At 42.2% G+C, this 19,939-nt stretch overlaps 1 protein-coding gene across 1 annotated transcript; it reads left to right on the plus strand.

Moving 5' to 3' along the window:
- Positions 1 to 2,166: 2,166 nt before the first annotated feature.
- LOC311188125 (putative histone-lysine N-methyltransferase PRDM6) lies at positions 2,167 to 18,349 on the plus strand (the record flags this gene model as incomplete). Its single annotated transcript, XM_084259879.1, has 3 exons — positions 2,167 to 2,509; positions 11,716 to 11,892; positions 18,235 to 18,349. Coding segments are annotated over 3 exons (635 nt in total), but the record flags the coding sequence as incomplete, so codon positions are not given.
- Between the last annotated feature and the right edge of the window lie 1,590 nt (positions 18,350 to 19,939).

Consider the following 19,939-nt stretch of genomic DNA (forward strand, 5'->3'; position numbering starts at 1 on the left):
GTTCCCATATAACCCAAATTGGTATGAAATTTTCATTATTGCCATTTTGACATTCATCATTAAACTTACAAAAAATCCATTGGGCCACAGATCCTTTTGTTTATTATAAAGGTCATGTAACCTTAATGCTCTTTGAAATTAACTTATTAGGTTACTTTCCAGGAGTGTAAGTGAGAAATCAGAACCTAGAATCTGTACCTAAAGAGTTTTATTTGCATCCATTCTCTTATCCCAAAAGCATTATATTCCTCTTTCCAATAGTGAAGCTTCTGCCTGTTGTTTTTTTTTTTTCCCCTCCTCTCATGCATGTTGATGACATCTTCATTCCCAATCTTCCCTCTTTCCTACTTGTTCGTCTGCATTTACCAACCCACGAGAGCTTAGCATTGGCTGAAAACGTGTGGTTTAGCCTCTGCTTTGTCTCTTCAGGGTTAGTTTTAAAAGAGCTGAGTGAGATGAGCTCTACCCTTATCTCACAAGGCTGTTGTTTTTATTTCAAAAGTACTAAGACATGATAAAATATTGCTTCTTCTCTTTCATTGTCTTCTTAAAAAGTAACAGCCTATGCAAAGATTTTTTTTCAAAGTCTAAAATGTGTATTCAAAGTTCATGCTGATTATGCACTTTTGCTGCAGAAGTTGAAACTGTAGCTTTGAACATGTAAATGCATGTGTGTGTGCAGGTGCATCTGTATGACTTCCATGCCTGTTATGTCCATGTCTTTGTGCATGATGTATCAACACACACACAACTCTGTGCTAGCTCTAAAATGTCCTTTTTAGTTTTGAAACCCAGCTCATGAGCAGACGCAATGTGGCAAAAAAAAAAAAATGCCCTGTAAGTTGGAAAACTAAACCTTCCAGAATGACTGAGTGCACGACCCTACATAAGTGCACGCCCCAAAATAAGCCATATGATCTTGTTGGGCTTCAGCTTTTTTATTTGAGCGCAGGTCAGTTTCTTAGCCTTAATTGCACATCTTTAGAAGCGCCTGGAGAAGCTTTAAAATGCAGATGCCCAGACCCTACCAAGAGATACTGATTTAATTTTAAAAAAATCTCCATGAGTCTAACATGTGATCAGGGCAAAGAATTGCCAACTCAACAGATTCTAGATGCTCTTTCCATGTCTGTGAGTCCTTTCAGTTTTCCTTTCTGAGACAGGCCAGGCCATGCTGACAGAATGCAATAGGCGGTTGTTGGAGTCACCTGGTGTGTGTGGTTATACAGATGGCTCTGTGTCCCCACGCGTGGTTTCTCCCTGTCCACTTGCGCGAGACCTGGCTGTCACCCCGCTACCATCCTCTGTTCACATTGAGGATGTTCGAGGGTCCGCGCTCAGCCATGGTCTGTGGTGGGGAAGGACAAGTGGCCCCAACTCCCTTGTTCCATTCCTTGTGTCCCTGACCCAGGGGCCAGCAGCCATGATTTACTTCCCTTTACCAACCTTCTTGCCTCTTATCCTTTCCAATTTTTTGTTCCCTGATTTTCTTCTCTTGACCATCCCGTGATCTTTCATCTCTTGACCCTCTGCAACAACCAATAAATACATCTTACTGATACAGCAGTTCCTTATAAAATACCAACAATAAATGATAAGCATATTAGGTGCTAGTCACCTCTGAGCCTGTGTGTTGACCAGCAAATTCAAGAGAGAGGTAGTGTGAACACAGTAACAGTGTAAAAGACAGACAACCAGATCTCAAGTCTGGAGGTCTCCCTCCTCAGAAATGTTTCTTCTAGTTCTTTCCACACTCCCCCCATTACTGCCCCATTTAGGTCCATCATGCCAGTTTCTTCTCTTTCTGTAACCATCAGAATGGTGGCTGTGGTGATAGTGGACTCTGGAAGAACACTGCCATTATCTTCTTTCAGCCTCATAAAGGGGGTTGAAAGATGATGAAACCGCAGCTCATAGAGCACAGCGTCAAAGATGGGGTCCTGAGCATACAGTAATTGCTTAGTAAATAGGCACTGAATGACTTCATCATCTGAGATAACAGTGCTTTCCTCCTGATGTCAAGTTGTCTGCTCTCATGTTCATTCTGAGTCCAGGAAAACAAATGTTTAAAATGCTGATTTATAGGAACTTTTGAAAAGCATGTGTTTTTGTGCTTATTTTAAGGGCTAATAAAACTGATTTTCTAAAATCCTGCTGTTCTCCTAGTAAATGTCCCTTCAACGGTAATGGAAGCCATGTGCAGACAGGACGCCCTGCAGCCCTTCAGCAAGAGCAGCAAACTCTCCCCTGCCACCCCACAGCGCTCCATCGTTTTCCCACAGACTCCCTGCACCAGGAACTTCTCTCTCCTGGACAAGTCTGGGCCCATGGAGTCGGGATTTAACCAAATCAACGTGAAGAACCAGCGAGTCCTCGCGAGCCCCACGTCTACCAGCCAGCTGCACTCCGAGTTCAGTGACTGGCACCTTTGGAAGTGTGGGCAGTGCTTTAAGACTTTCACACAGAGGATCCTCTTACAAATGCACGTGTGCACGCAGAACCCCGACAGGTAAACCCCGTCCTGCGACTCACAGAGTGAGCCCGGTCAGGCGTGCGACCCACCTCGGGCCTTCCAGCAGCGTCCCCTCTCGGCCTCCCACTGCACCCCGGGAAACACCCCTGCTCCAGAAGGTCATCCAGTAGCGTTAGGCCACTGTTTGATTTATTGTTTAGACGGGCTGCATGAGCAGTGGCTAAGAGGGGTCTGCTCTTATTTTCTAATAAGAGGGGTCTGCTCTTATTTTCCAAACCGTTCTTCTGTCCCAGTCCAGCAGGAAGCGAAATAGAAGGAACATTTATGAATATCATAGATGGGAAAATGAGGTCAGGATAATTAGAATCCTCTCTGTCTTCCAGAGATAATATAGTTGGCCACTCAGCTGCTGTCACTGTCATTTCAGAGTTCACCTCCAGTGTGCCGTGGGTATGAACTTAATTAAGTACTAAGAGGTAATGAATTGGAATTTTTTGCTTAGTACTATTTTTCTTCGGAGCATGCAAACCCATAAATCCTGCAAAGCTGTCAAAAGGAAATACCTACTCTGCTAGTGATGTGGAGGAAAACAGATGCCACTTATTCAATAAACTAATATCCACACAGAAGAAAAATGTTGACTAGATACCTCAGAGTCAAAGTTGGTTTGAAAGTTTGTCAATAAAGAATTTTATGGCCATGAACTGAGGATGAAATTTAGCTGAACAAGTGAATTAAAATTTCAGGTACTCTGACGAGTGGCACAGTAGATATAATGGAACTATTATTTATGAATCAAAACTGGTTTATTCGACAATCTTGATAGCTGGGGGTGCAAAAGACAAAAATCAAATTAATTCAATAAGAAAGGATTGTGTTTTATCTCTCCTTCGCAGCTTATGAAAATTTCATTAAACCCCAAACATCTAAGAATAGCACTGAAAATGCACTTTGAATATAAAAGCAGAAAATAATTTTTTTTTAAAGATTTGTTCATTTATTTATTTATATAAGCACTGGGTACAGTCAGAAGCGCAGGAGGGTGAGAGAATTCACCAGAGCGGGGAGCAGAGCAGGCAGAAGGACCGAAGTACACTGCTGAGGGGAGCAGCGGGCGGCAGGAGAGGTGTGCGCGTCATGTGGGACCCTCCTCAGGTGGCTGGGGAGCAGCCGGGGATTGAACCGGCGTTGCAGAGGCTCCGGGAAGCTTCGCAGCCCAGCGCTCAACCGCTGCGCCACCGGGGAGGCCCAGAAAATAATTTTTAGAAGGAAGATAGATGAGGTATCGGGACTCCTGGGTTATTTTTTTAATTTGGCCACTGAACACCCTCAAGCCATTTGACTCCTGGCCTCAGAACATCCTCTCAGCTCTCCCCAAATAGCTCTGCCAGTTACAGTTGTGTTTGAAGACCCAGCAGGCAGAGGGGATGGAAAGTTGATGAAGAGCAGCTGAATCTTTTCTAAAATAGTATTAATAGTCCATTTTAGGATACATAGGCACATTTATAACTTAACACATTTTTATGTGTCCCAGTCTACAAAACACTTGCTTAACATCAAGCATTGCTAGAACTAATTTTTTATTAATGCTTTTTTTATGCATACAAAAACTGGGGTACAGGCCAGAAATGCAGGGTGTGAGAGGATTCACCAGAGACAGAGTGGGGAACAGAACAGGCAGACTGAGTGAAATACACTGCAGAAGGGAGCAGCTGGCGAGTCAGGAAAGGTCTACTGCGCCATATGGGTTGCTCCCTGGCCGCCCAGGTTTTAAACTCGTGCTGCAGAGGCTTCGGATTGCTTCATAATGTGGTGCTTAACCCCTTGCGCCACCAGGGAGGCCCCTAGAACTAATTTTTTAATTAATGCTTTTTTATACATACAAAACCTGGGGTGAAGGCCAAAGGTGCAGGGGGAATGAGAGGATTCACCAGAGACAGAATGGGGAGTAGAACTGATGGATTTACTGAAATACACTGCTGAGGGGAACAGCAGGTGAGACAGCGGCAATAGCATGATAGCACTGAGACTTAACCCCTGCACCACCAGGGAGGCCCTATTGCTACAACTAATTAAGTGACATGTTTCTACATTAGGACTTTTGAGGCGGCTCTACCTTTACTTTTACTTCAGTAGGAAAGCCTCCTCGTAAAATTATCAACAGGCCTCTACACTTCCTAGAGGCCATGCAAACATTTTAGAAATGTTTTCTTTACTCAGAAAGGATTTTTTTTTGAAAGCTTGCCTTGCTTGCCATGATACATATACCCTCAACATATATATGTGTGTATATGTGCATATACATATATAGTTGAAGTTTGCAGATCATTTCAGTGGTTTCTTTAATATAAAAGATGAATTAACAGGTTGGGATGAACTTATTTTCTAAATCAAGTGAGTTCTTATGTACGCAGCTATTATCTGCTTGAGATTCATTGTCATAATAACTCCCTATGCAAGGTAAAATTAACTGATAGTTGGCATTTTCTGGAACTCGAAGCTTAACCTTGAGGTTGATATGATTTCATGCTGCATGTGACTCAAAGCCGTGAAAACATCTCATGGTAAATAGAAAGACACACAAACAGCTGGTTTTGTCTGACTCCAGTTACACTTGGGAAACCCTGTGCAGTCTGTTCTGTAATATAATAGTATCGCCTTTGGCAATACCTCTGTGTCAGCTGTCAGAAAAATACCTGCCAAATTAGAAAACACGCTGTGCAAAATACATGTCCACAGGAGATTTTTAGGTCAATGCTCATTCCAAGCTAATTTCTTTTTTTATTTCCCATACAGTTGCACACCCCCCCCCCCCACCACCAGCTAATTTCAAGGCAGAAATCCAGGTGACACAAGGCAGCTGTCCTGTGCAGGACCCTGACAATCTGTTTTGAGTCAGGTGTCCCAGTCAGGTGTGGCCAGGTCTCCTCAGGTGAGGCAAAGCGAGTGCTTGATATGTAGGCAGACAGCCGGAGCAAGGTCCAGTTTCTCATCCAGTGGGATCCTACTTCTCCCTACCTTGTACTTTGTTGGTGAAGACTTAAGAGGTGGTCACCATCATTTATGAGTAAATTAAAATTAAGAATTGTAATTTCAAAAATTTCTCCCTTTATAATCAATGCAATAAAGTACAGTGTTTCTTAGCAATGGTGGGGAGTTTCTAGATTTACTCTGTCTCACCTGAGTTGGTTATTGATGATGGGGGAGACAGAGCGAGGTCCCTGTCATTTTAGCCCACTAGTTGCACTCTAAATACGCAGTTTGCCTTCAGCATATTCCTATAGAATAGCTCTTTCCTGTTCCGGAACCTGAAATGCTATCTTTGACCCAGCAAGTTTGGAAGGAAAAGATATTCTCCATAGTCTTTAACCACAAGGGTGAATTGCTACATAGGAGAAATATACAGAACTAAAATGGAATATCACATTTGTTCCTTATGCTGCTAAATTTAGAACTTCTTTTCTTATTATCCATAGGCAGACTTAAAATTGCTGAATATCCGTATTTTCTTTAGTGATTGGCTACATTTATCAACTGGCTTTTGTCTGACAGTTTATGCCCATTCAGCTGTGTATAGTAAAGAAGTTTAGAACCTGCCAGGCACACCCATCTCCCTTCTATTTGAAAATCTCACTTTTATTTTGATAGGAAAATTCTTGCTAGAACCAGAGGCAAGAATGGGAGACAGAAGACAAAGTCAGAAGGTAAACAGGTTAGAGTTTCAAACAGGCCCAAATTTGAAACAGGCCCCTGAATCTTAGGTCCAGAAGATTTTCACTCATAGACTGAGTATCTGGCCATAAAAGTGAAGACATTTGAATCTTCATCAGAGAGACTTTCTGTGACTGTGTTGTAGCTTTTTGATGTGAGGCACCACTGAAAAGTGTATGCCTTATTGTAAGGGAAAGAGGTCTGAAGATACCCGGGGGTATCGGGATGGTGATTTTCCACTACTGTGTTACTTACGTTGAATGCAGAACAAAATTTCATTTGACCTGGCAAGGTAGGAATTTCCATGAGCATCAGAAACCCATCCACACGCATCCAAGAGCCACGCACTTATTATTGCTTGATTTTGTGCTGTTAACATTAAACAAATAAAACCAAAAAATATATCTCCTTCCCTCTTTCCAGGATACAGTGTTTGTCTTTTCTTGAGCACATTCAAAGGAAAGAAACTGTTGGAATCTAAATCAATCAACATTTTTTATTTAGGGACTTCAGAAACATTTGGGTTTTCACGTAAGTTTATTACTTAGGTCAGGGTAACTTGACTCACTTTTGCTGGAACCAGGAGTTAGAAATCCCTGTTCTCTAATCTTCCTGCTACAGAAACTCTCACCAGTGCCACTGGGGGAGCTCCAGAAAGGGTCAGCAAAGCCTTCAATCACTGTGGATTATTTTCAGATGAATATGTTTACTTTTATGTTTCTGCAGAAAGTGTTTTTATAATGCTTCTCTTTTTTGTGTGCATCCTTTGCTTTTTTATTTTTTATTTTTTCCCCTTTTGGATTGTTGGTGCCGTGGGCAAAGTTTGCTTCTAGCTTCCTGGGCCACACTGCCAGAAGCTCATGTTTGTTTCCAGCGTCACTGTCTGTAGTTGGATTTGGTGGTACCAGAGGAGAGGATGGCTCTAGAAGGTTGGGAAGAGCCTAGAGATAATCCATCACCATAATAGTTTCTCTGGAATGTGACTGTGCTCCACTGCCTCTCCCACCCCCACCATGAAGGCTGTCTTCTTTCTAGCATACCTTGTGCTCTCTTTGGCTCTGTGTTTTTGCCTCTTCCCTGAAGTCTTTCTCTCCTTCCAAAGAGCTTTGTTCTTTTCTCACTCCACGCAGCCAGCGATGACCGACGTGGCACTCCCTTAGAAGTGTTGGGAGATCAGTACTCAGGCTGACTGATGTGGAGCAAGCAGAGAATGTGGCCCCAGCTGAACAGCTTTGTCCTGGAGGCTTTCATGCCATGAACAAAAAAAATCAAAGAAGGATTAATAATATTTTAAACTAAGCCACACTTAATTTTGTTAAATGTTTTATCCTTTCCCTACGTGTACCACCAGAGCAATTACAGACCCAAAGTAAACGAATCGCAGATTGTACTGGAGTAATCTTTGGCAGAGGAACTGCCAATTATGGAGGATGCCAAGGGATGGACAAAACTTTCTCGCTGCTCATTTTTCTGCTTAAAAATCGATCAGCATGGGTACATGCTAACTGTTTTTGTCTGTTTTTCAGTTACTTCATTATTGACTATGAAACCCCTGTAGTCTTTCATGAAGCTTGATATTTCTGTGCTGGAACTAGCTACGTAAGATTATTTAAAAGGCAGTTCTTCAAAATTAAGTAATACTTTGGTGTCTCATCCCCACCCCCTACACATTTAAGGTGCTAAGCAGCTGCAAATGGCTGGTGATGCCCACCTTGAATAGAATAAATGTACAACATTTGCATCACTGAACATACTGCTATCCATGTCTAGTCATTCAAAATCCATAAGATGTTTCTGGATTATCTCTCTGTGAAGAAGCTCATTGCATTTGTTATGAGAATAATGAAATGCCTCATGTGTGTGTTGTTTGGGAGAGACTCACAGAGCTTTAGAAAAGAGGTCCCCACTTAGTTGTTCAATGATGTGAGAGATTGGAGAGAGCTAAGCACTGTATGTGGCAATGTTCGCCCTTCCAGGCCTCTTCTGTAGGGCACATCAAAGGGAAACAGGATTTTGGAGTTGAAATTGATTGTATCTAAAAGTTTAATCAATTAAGTTGTACCATTTGGCTAGACCTTGAAAAGTTAATGGGAATGTTAGTCATCAGAATAAAGAGCTGAATCATGACAAGTGATTCTGTGCCCCAAACATCCTGGGGCTCTGAATTGAGAGCAGAAGATAGGGTTTGCTGATAGAAACGGACATAAATATTCTTTTTAAAAAATTTATTTATTTATACAAGAACTGGGGTATAGGCCAGAAGTGCGAGAGAGAGAGAGAGGATTCACCAGAGACAGAGCGGGGAGCAGAACAGCCAGACGGACCAAAAACACTGCTGAGGGGGGCAGCGGGAGAGACAGGAGAGGTCTGCTGTGCCATGTGGGTACCACCCTGGGCGGCTGGGGATCGAACCCACGCTGCAGAGGCTGCGGACAGTTGTGTACAACCCGCTGCACCACCAGGGAGGCCCCGGACATAAATATTCTTAACTCTTCTGGCATGTCCCAGAAGCAGTTATGTGTGAGATTCCATAGTGACAATAATGCTCTCTAAATTCTGCTTTTGGGCTTAATGATTTCATTCCTGGGTCCTTATGAAATCCTGGAACAAAATCGGTGTTAGAATTATTTTTGATCATTCCCTTTTATTCATTTTTTGTGGGAATATTAAAATCCCTGAAAAAGAAGGAATCTTGTCTACTTGCTATAACTTCTGTGTTACCGGAGTACAAACTTTCTATACAGTTGTAGACTTATGAAAGACCATCTATTATTTATAGTGGCAAGTAAAAGATACACTTTTGTTCTCACTCCTACATAAAATCAATTCTGTAAAGGTGAATGAGCTAAAATCTTATTGAAGAGATAACATTTTGTTTTTTGAGATCAACCAAAATATGGCTTGGTGATCCATGTGGCACTAGATTTTCATGTTGCTCTCAGCTATTTACCAATAAGTTTAAATGGTTCATGTTGTAATTAGCACGTTTGCATGCACACACACACACACACAGCTTTTGAAAACTCTATGTATAGGAAACAGTGGAAGATGGAGATCACATTGGCAGTACTGCCTCTGTGAGGCTGTGTTGGGACAGTTTCTTAGGGGCTATAGTTATGCTGATTCTCTGAAAGCAGGAATAGGGCATCACAGGAAGAAGCATCTAGTTCATTCTAGTCCCCTAACCAGACTGATGAAATAGAGTCAGGGCAGCTCAGTGAGTTGCTGGCGTCCCATGGCTGGTATCGGGCGAAGCAGGACTCACCTTACCAATTTCCTCCATTCTAGGCCCTTCTGTTCGATCAAGCTGAAAGCTGCAGTTTTAAAAACTTTGTGCCATAGTTCACTGGAAAATGCGTCTCAGGTGCTGGGCATAGGTGATGTGTTAGAACCCTGTTTGCCTCTTATTGGCATTAATTTGATATAAGAATTCAGCAGAAGCCTCTCTGTGGTCATTTCTGCTCTTCTCTGTAAATCTCTGCCATCGTGACTATTAACATTAAGAGAATGGATTGACTTCTGACTGTAGGAAATAAATCACTGAAACTTTTGACAGCAGAGTTAGAAAAAAAAGAAAAGATGAATTGGTTTTATTTAGCAGCTTATTGTTTATTGTGATAGCTATTAAAAATAGATAACCAGAGGCTAATAAATGTTAATGGTTCCTTCACTATTAGAAAAATCAATTGTCAGTGGATATAGCATATATTAATATATTATTTTGTTTGTAATCTTCAATAATGTTAAAAAAAAAAAAAAACCTCACCCCTGAGAATTATTTCATGAATAATCCTTTAAGGCTAATGGTAACTACAAAGACTGTATTCAAGAGAAGCACATTTTCATCTCCAGTACTTTTAATAGCTCTCAAAGCATTATTTTATAATTGTAATAAAATGCATGTGTAATTTGTCAAGATTGATAAACTCCTTACCAAGGACTCTTATATATTTCTTTGAAACTTGTTTGAGAGCACTTAGATAGATTTCTAAATGTAAGTAATTAAAATTGTATAGTATTGAGTTATTGACCAATCCTAGACTATTAATCAAGCTAAAAAATTCTACAATCAGTGCTCAGTGTGCTGAAGCCTGGCAAAATAATAGTATTTGTGTTCAGTGAGGCAAGTAGCCACAATTAAGCCCTTCGCTTGACAAATGAGAGGGTACACTTTATTTTGCACTTAATTGAATTGTTGTACGCTTGGTCACCATTGTCTCCTGGCCCGCCATCTTGATTTCTGCTCATTGGATCTTATGCATGTGTTAAAGGTAGAGGAATTAAGTCGGCTTTCACTGTGGACTTTCCGAACACAACCAGAAGTGTCTGGGCCACCAACCAGAGCTTCATGAGCGCTGCTGAAATCCCCCATGACAGATTATTAACTTTCTTAACAGAAATGTTGATAAACAAATTAGAACCCTGTCAAGGAATGATATGAAATAGCTTTGAATAGGGAAAACTCCCTAGGTTTTATATCACTCATCCAATTTTGCTTCAGTAAGCAGAGGAACCTCTATAGAGAAGACAGAATTTTAATGTATGTTATGAAAACCAAAAATTGATTTACTTCTCATGAGCTGGAAAGAATGGCCTCTGATAATCTCGCTAATTATCAGGTATTTGTCTGAACTTCCACTTGCTTTCTCATCACCATCCTCCTATAAATGTAGTGACATCCTGTCATTTCCGGGCTGCTATAAATCGTTGCTTGCTACCAGATTTAACTGGGGAACCGAAGTTCAAAAAAGACCCAATGGATAAATATTAGTGAGAGGGAGTAAGTTGAGGTCAGGATTTCTTTTACAGAGAAACACATCTGAGTGCACATCTGTGTTCGTGCATGCACCGTCGGGGTTGTGCTAGGGACAGAAACCCAGAGGGTTTGGCATTTGTCCGCACATACATGCAACTCCCTGGCTTGCCTCCATGTGTACCTGGCACTGAGCGTGAGGTCCAAACACCCTCGTGTGACCTGGCATCCAGTGTTGATTTCCTATGAGAACAGTTTATCCTCAGTCTTCTGAACTGGCAGAAATAATAACACCTGTAAAGAGGAAACTAGATGATTGATTTTTGAGCAGAATCACTTTAAATTGTAATAAAGTGCCTGTGTAATTTGTCAAAGATTGATAAACTTCTCTTTGAAAACTTGAAAGTCCCCTGGAATGAGGAGAAACAATTGCCCATTTTAATCCTGTAACGTCCTGCTTAATCAAGCCTGGATGCTCCATGCTGGTGAAGTAGACTGCTGTTTATCTGGGTGGCGGGGATTAGAGCAAGAAAGCAGGACTTCTTGAAATAGTGTGGCTCATAGCAGAAAGGAATATTCATTGGGAATTCATGTGCCTCAGCAGCTCTGTGTTTTTCCTGTGGTAGCAAGCCCTGGGGACCCACCAGCCAGAGCTCTGTGCCCTGTTTTAAACTTGGAGAACGTGGCACCCACAAGTTTCTGTCCTTGCTCCCCTGCTTCTGATGCCCCCCAACCAGCGTAGAAAATAATGACCAGGCGGTGTCTTTGTTTGTTCCAGACCTTACCAATGCGGCCACTGCTCCCAATCCTTTTCCCAGCCTTCAGAACTGAGGAACCACGTGGTCACTCACTCCAGCGACCGGCCTTTCAAGTGCGGCTACTGTGGGCGCGCCTTTGCCGGAGCCACCACCCTTAACAACCACATCCGAACCCACACTGGAGAAAAGCCCTTCAAGTAAGTAGCGGCCGGCTCTCCATGCTGCGTGCTCCTACCCTCTCCTGAGAGCCAGCATGCACTGCTCATTATTCCAGCTGGTGGGGGACACTGTTGGAAGGTCAGTGTCCAGGCTGCCCCAGGACCAACTTATTTAATGGGTGACGTTTGGAAAATTAAGTCAGGAAGTGTGTGCACTGTGCCTGGCTTGGGCTGGGGGACCCTGAACACAAGACAGCCATTCTGGTGTGTTTTCTCATCAGTAAAATAAGCAAGTACGAGGTATGTTAAGATTCTTATAGTTCCTGAGGATCTGTGTGTCTCGAATTTGAACTGGGAGCCACAGAGGGTGCCACCGAAAAGCCCCATAGTCCTTGACACAGTGGCCATAATTTAGGACATCACTTGGGGAAATGAACCCTTTGGGATTCTGGTGAGCTCTTTCTCGCCCCTTCCTACATGTTAAAGAAGTTTGAATGTGTTATAACTGCCAACTTGCGACTTTTCAGTGTACCCTTTGGATCTCAGAATGACCATGTTGGTGAAAAAAGGAAAAAACCAAGCACAGGGCATGACTGAGTTCTTGAGGATTCAGGGGATGTGCAAAGCAGAAGTAGAACTGAATTCCAAGGGTTTTGGCAAGGTAAGGGCACCTGGCCAAGAGGGTATGTTTCTAGATATGGCACCATCGTGAAACAGTAGACATCTAAATCAAGCAAGATGATCTGTTCATTCACTTATTCACTCATTTATGTATTCATTCATTCAGAAAATATTTATTAAGCACCTACTTTTGTTCTAGTTATACTTGTTCTAGGAAAAAGAAATACAGAGGTTAGTGAGTTTCCACCCACCCCCCTCCCCATGGTCTTTGAAGATCTCATAGTTTGGGGACAATTCAATTAATAAGCAAGTATTACAACACAGGGTGAAAAATGCAAATGTGAAAAACAGTGAAATGTATGTGAATAGTATTTCAGGTAGCACAGAGTGAAGTCATCAATACTGTCTGGCAGAGATCATGACTAAGATGTGTTTTGAAGGATGAATAAGAGTTTTCCAGACATAGAGAGGGAAAGAGGCTTTTCTAGCAGCTCATATATGTCAAAAGACTTGGGAGCATAAACCAGTATGACTGTCAGGTTGTCTCAAAGCAGTTATCTCTTCAACCCCTTACATCTTTCTTTACTCATTTGTCATCCTGGCTTTCCCTGACTAAGAAGAAAAATTGAAAGGTTACAGATGTACACCCTATTTAGCTTCTGTTAGGCAAGATCAAACATGAGAGCAAATGGCTCAGGTAGTAGGAGATGAATCCCCTTGTTGATTGTCAAGAAGTCTCCCCAGAGCTACATGTTCCGTGGTTTTCCCTCTGGCCCCACCAGCATGGCACGTGTCCACATGGCGTGCAGATTCAGCTCAGGGGCACAGAGCCTGCTGGTCTGGGTCTGCCTCGATACCTGCCAGCAGTAGAAGGACTTCATAAGAGGCTGTCATCTTCACTCACCTCTTCATGAACTGGTTACCTTTGTTCATTATTCCTAACTAAATTATGTCACAGTGTATTGTATAGTGACAATTAACAAATAACGTCAGTTGTTCACTGCCTGACAGCCTTTTGCTTAGGGGACAGGGTTGGGTTCTAATGTCGAATCTGCACTAGAACAGTACAGCTACTACAGCACACCAGGATCCCTTTTTCTAATCCACCCTGAAGGCCAGAGGGTTAGCACCATCCCCATGGAGCTCCCAATGATGTCACAGGTATTTGTGCCCTATGCTGTGACTTTGTCATCGCCCTCAACGCTGACCAAGCTGGGTGTCACCTCTGCTGTTAATGTTGAAGATGACTAGGACACATTTCCAGAGCTCTTGAGAAAGAGAGCTTTCCAGCAGCAGAAATGCAAGAGGGCCGGGGATCGTCCTGGCTCCTGTATTAGAGAGGGCAGCCAGATGACACGGTGCCAGGAATCAGATTGATTTTTATCTTGTTGCTGTGTAAATAGATTTTAGTAATTAATTGAAGAGGTTTCAGGGTCAAAATGGGAAATAGATTTCTATTAATGTTAAGGTGTTACTTATGTGTAACCTCGTTGACTCCGCTCAATTTTTTTCTTTAACATCCTGTTTTTGTCATGTTTCCAATAGAGTTGCCATGTTAACTTAATTTTAATTCATCAGATTAATATTTGAAGGGATTTAATAATTGTAGCCTTTTCCTTTCTAAAAGTATTTTTTGTAACCATAACCTAATCTCATCTGGAAAAAAATAATAAGGAAACAACCAGACTTGGTTGGGTTAGATTCTGAGGGCACCTTTTAGTTCCTTTAGCTTCTATCCTTATGAAGATAACTAACCACATGCTGTGTGGTTATTTCCAACCTAAGAAATAAATATATTCGGGGGTGATCTGAGTACACTTTTTAGAAAAAAATTGAGATTTAAACATCTTCTAGAAAATGAAAAGCTCATTCCTTTGGTGTGTATCTTGCAGGATTGAAGTCTCCCAAGAGAGTTTTGGGGACTCTTTCAGCCATAGCTCATGGATATCCATCCCATGGACATTTGTAAATATTATGAAGTTATCCTTTTACAGGCTTATAAAGCAAACATTACCAAAAACACTTTCATTGCAGATCAGTCAATAAAATGGGTTTCACCACACTGTTAATTTTACTACTTCAACTAAAAGGTATTGGATAAACAATGTTGCAAAGAAAGAAGAATCTAGTAAAGATGTATAGCCTAAGCTATGTCTTGGGCAGCTTCCAAATAGATGCCCCAACGGCATAATGCCCAGCTCTCCCACCCATGCAGTCCAGGAGGCCATCACAGAAATCTCAGGGGCCTGCTAGAGAATGGGCTGTCAAGATGGGTTCAACTTCTGAAATCTCTCACTGAGAAAGTGGCTTTTTGAAGGAGACCAAGGTGCTCATCCAAAGATAACTAGAGAAGAATGGGCATTAAGAGAGCAGAGTTTTTCATCCAGCCTTTGCCTTACAATCTGATGGCTTGAAATCCTATTGAAAGTCTCTATCCCCCAAACTCTAAATGGATCCCAGGCCCATCAGCAGCTAACTTAGGCTATGGAAGTTGAATTTCCAAAGTAAAGGAGCACATAGGGACAAATATATATGTGTAAGCATCATATTGATGTTTTGGGCATTCAGTTGTACTGTGAGACAAGAGGTCATGGAAAACAAGAAGCAAAAGCAAGACATCATTTCATTTTACAGCAATTTTCAAGGACTGGATGAAAGGCAGGAAGGAAGGAAAGGAAGGAAGGAGCAAGCTTTAAATTTATTCTCTACAGTGAGAACCCCTTTCTCCTCTGTGACTAAATGTAATCTGTCAAGCTTTCAGGGATGCTTTTGCTCTACCTGGGAGGATCCATGTGAGCTGCTCAATGTGGATTCAGAGCTTGGGAAGACCAGGGCTTTGCCTAGGAGAGCTTCTTCTCTTCATCTTTGTTAGAAGCAGGGAAAAGTATTCATCACTACATTTCATATTAAGTGAAGACGGTTTGGCTTGGTATAAAAAAAAATCAAAGGATATTCCAAGAAACCTCTAGTGTTTTAACAAGATCGAGGCACAATCAAAGCAAATCAAGGAGCTCATCACTAAATATGCAGTGAGCACAGCAAATGTATGAGGTCTTGTGTAGTTTGGTTCAATTCAAGAAGTATTTTGTGACCAGCCCTAGAAGCACAGGAAGAAAACTTCTTGCAGGTTTTTCATATAATAAAATTTGACATCGTTTTGTGCCTCTGTCACTTTCGGGTGATAATTATTCATCTCCCTGTACCTATAATCTGGTCAACCATCATAGCGATAAAGAATGATTTCAGGTCTAAAAGGAAATCAAGTCTAATTAAGACTCCCATACTTATAGAAAGTTGGGGACATTGTCTTTCCTGAGATATCTGGACAGCTTTCCATTTCAGTGTCCCTGCACGTTCCCTCATTCAAGGCTGTGACATGAGCACCAAGAGCAAGAGCCTGAGTACAAACACTTGTCTGAATCTTTCTTCTTTGTCATCTTTCATCACATGAAGACCCTGTTCAGGGGTACCCAGGCACCATCACTCATCTGGGAATGTGGTTGAGTTAAGTCAGTGCCAACCCAGCTAATGTCTAGCTCTGACCTGCCAGACCCTAGGTGTTATGTTGATGAGTTTCATGAAGCTATGGAAATCATGTGTGAAGGGAATTTTCCAGTAATTAAGAATGATGAGTTGAGTTTCTCTTATTTGAAAAAATATTTATTATATTTAGCTCTCTTGAATTCCTTAATTATAAAAATCGTGTTCTTGTAATTCCCAGCCCACATAGCTATTATATCCAGCAATCTACTCTCCTCAAGAAGGGGGAAATTCCTGAAAAAAGGACCTAGACTAAGGGAAATTTCTACACATCTGCATGTGTTTTTACTCACACTTGGCGAGCAGATGGCACTAGAGATGATTGTTCAGCGATGATCTAAGCCATCCTATGCATCAGATTGTGAATTTCCTGACTAGTACAACAAATTGTTCCATGAATGTAAATGTATGTGAGGCATTTAGGCAAATCCTTGAGAAAAGTGTAATTTTCCTCTTAATGTCTCCATCCAAACTGGATATTTAAATATTACATATAGACACATTTTTGCCTGATAGGAAACGCTAAACTTCTCAGTGGTGAATTCTTTCTATTGTAATACATAAAGTTAGGAGGGCAAAAGTGTGATCCAGGAGAATTGCCACTCCTCGTGATTGTTCAAGCTATTCTGCTCTCTTGCAATTGGATTCTAGAGCTTCAGATTTTTTTTAAAGGAATATAATCATTTGCAAGTTTGTCAAGCAGTGAAAGGTAGTATATTTTGACACACTCATCCAGTAACTAATCAGTTTTCTAATAAACAATCAGCAATTCGCTAACATGTCCTCAGCACTTCAGGAGCTCTGCAGAGGGCATGAGCCGCCCATGGACGTTAATGAATACACCAAAAATCATTAGCTGATCAATACTTCTGAGTTATTTTCATTGAGCTGATAGGTCTGATACATTAAAGCTGACATTATACATTTGTCAAGATCACAGTGCAGTTTTTAACAGTGGAACAGCCTGCTAAAAATATTCACAGAAAGACAATCAAAATAACACAACTTCTTCCCCTTGACATGCACAGTTGGCACAGGAGCCCCTGAAAACCCAGGCAAGATAGTCCAGCTGTCTTCCCGACATTCAGAGCACAGGCAGGCATTCCCCAAGTGGACAGCTGTGGTCTCTTTCCCTGAGGCAGGGACTTAGGAGGAGCGCCTGCCAGATCATGGGGACTTTTCCATGATGGCTTTGACCAAAGCCCCTTTGTCCAGGGACCCCAAGACCTTAAGTTGTTGAGGTCGTTGTTGTCTGCTGTTTTCCTGAATGGCTTTTCCTTCAGAGATTTGAGGAGAGGGGATGACTAAGGTGGCTGCTGAGTCCTAACCAGCAGGGTGGTGACAAGGAAGTGTGTCTGTCCCCAGCTTACCTCCACAGTTCACAGTTAATCCGTGTGCGCGTGTATGTTCTGGTAGGTTGAGTAGCCCATCTTGATAGTGACTGTGTGTTTCCTGGGAGATTGTTGACCCCAGGGTCTCCCAATTAGATTCTTTCCTGTTTTTAAGTTAAAGACCTGTTCTTGAGGTGTGGAACCAGTTCTCACCTCCTCACATACACTGGCCTCATTTAGGGCACCATGGACATTCTTTCTGCTGTACTTCCGAGAGAGGTGACATTCCCGAACCTGGTTATTTGTAGGTTTGTCTGAATCCCCGCCGTTCCCCTCCCCCCACTGCCAGTTAGTTTTAACCCTCAGTTTGCCACCCACACCCACCCCCCCCATAGTCACTACAAACTAATGTGTTGCTTCCTCTAGTTTCGAAATCTGGACATGATCGCTCTTTGGCTGCTGTGTGAAGGGGAGAAGAATTCCTGATTTTAAATTAGCAGCAAGTGAAATTCTATTTGTCATCAATTTCTCTTTGGGGTTACGGAGCAGAAAACTGCAGACAAGCTGCTGCTTTGATGGCTCACTCCTAAAAATCTCTTTTTGTTCTTTATCTATTTGAACTGACAGTGATCAGAGGCGCAGCAGGACAGGGCCCTCTGGAGAAATCACCTTCCCCCTGCCTATTGACAGATCCCTCTGTTCTGCATCAGATGGGCTTTGTCCCATCACAGGCATCCAGGCCTTGGAAGGAGCCACCAATTAAACCTCTTGAGCCGGTAAAATCTGAAGCCACTTTGGAGTGTCTGATCCGATTAGGCAAGATGAGAGGAAGCCCATCACCCTGCAGGCCTCGCTCCCTGGTCTCAATTTTCTCTCTTGCCTCCACCAGGTGCGAGAGGTGTGAGCGGAGCTTCACGCAGGCCACCCAGCTGAGCCGACACCAGCGGATGCCCAATGAGTGCAAGCCAATAACCGAGAGCCCAGAATCAATCGAAGTGGATTAACTGATTGACTGGTTGGAATTAAACTGCAAGGAAAGTCATGATTAAATGTCATGGACACTTAAGCAAAACCAAAGATTTCCTCTGAGCAACTTTCAATCAGTCCCAGAAAACCAAAAGCAGTAATAAAATAAGTAAGATGTTAAGAGATATTGATCCTGGCGTGGAAGTCAGACCAGGAAAGAGATTATTTATTTATGACTAGGGATGAGACTTACTTCAGTGGACACTTAACCTGGGATGGCTAACACTTCCAATCCCACCATGTATTTGCTTTGTTTCTAAAAAGCTTTTTTAAACTGTTATTTAATACCAAAGGGAGGAATCAGGAAACGTATGGGTTCCTCTGCCCACAGTCGTGACTAAGAATGCACAGGGACTTGTTTCTCTTGCACCTTTTTTTAGTAGCATGATTCAAGGAGACCCACTGTACAGTCCTTCTTTCTGCCATTTTGTTCAGCCTGGCCTGATGTGGCTGCCACAGCAGGGACTTCGGAAACGGAAGCAAGATGGCACCGTCTCTGTCAGCACCATCTTCAGCCTCACGGGCCTTCCATTTCTGTTTTCCATGCTCACTTCTCACACACTTTCCGCATGGCTCCTTCCATCCAGCAGCCTGATCTTGACGCAGAAGAGCCTGGAAAAAAAAAGAAAATGGTTTAAATCTCAAAATTCAAGGGAAAAAATGAGGGGGGAGACTTAACGTTGTCCTGTCGGAATTTCAAAAACATTTAAAATGTACGGAGCTTCATAATACAGTATATTGTTCTGAAGCAGCTAGTTGAGAAAATTTTGTTTTCAGTAATGATTTAGCTTAAAAATGAAAATAAAGTTCTTCAGTATGAGGCTGAATGTGCGGTATGAGGCTTCAAGTAATTTTTCTGTTGCGTCTGTAAACATGTTGGATACATGAGCAAAGGCAGTGCCAAGCCTCTTTGTCAAGGTCCTTGTAGGCAATTTCTTCTTCCTTCCTCATACAGGTGAGATCTGAGTGTGTGGGGAGTATTTGTGCAGAAACAGGTGAAAATAACCCAGACTGGAAGCACTGAGAGGCAGCCACAGAGAGGGTTGTGGGTAGAACAGACTGCCCAGGAACTAGCTCATTTTATCAATACGAATGATATGTTTATCTCCTCTGGTCTTTGATACTCTTCTTCCTTCAACATTAATTCATTGAAAGAGAAAAGATGATGTACAGAATGTCAGTGTTCTTTGAGTGTTAAGCCTTTTGGTCATTCTGCAATGGTACTCAACAAAATTGGGTCACAGTCCACGAAATGGTCCAACATCAGAAGAAGTGGCACCTCCCGTCATTAGCTTCCTACAGCATTGCCGAGATGGGGTCAACCTTGATAAAACTGCATGGTTTGATAGCGAGTACTTAACAGCAGCAATCTCTGTGGATTTCCTGGTCACTGGATAACAAGATAAAGCCTCTTTTAAGGAACTCATGCTCTCTTAGCCCTGCCTTCCATTGTCTTCCCCCAACAAAAAGACAAGAGACAGAGTTGAACTGACCAGTCGAAGAAAAGTACTGTGTGGTTCATTTTAATCTATCATCATGAATTTGCTTCTCAGAAAATCTTCCTTGCC

The sequence above is a fragment of the Talpa europaea genome (genome assembly GCF_964194135.1).
Source record: "Talpa europaea genome assembly, contig: HAP1_SCAFFOLD_282, whole genome shotgun sequence".
Lineage (NCBI taxonomy): Eukaryota > Metazoa > Chordata > Mammalia > Eulipotyphla > Talpidae > Talpa > Talpa europaea.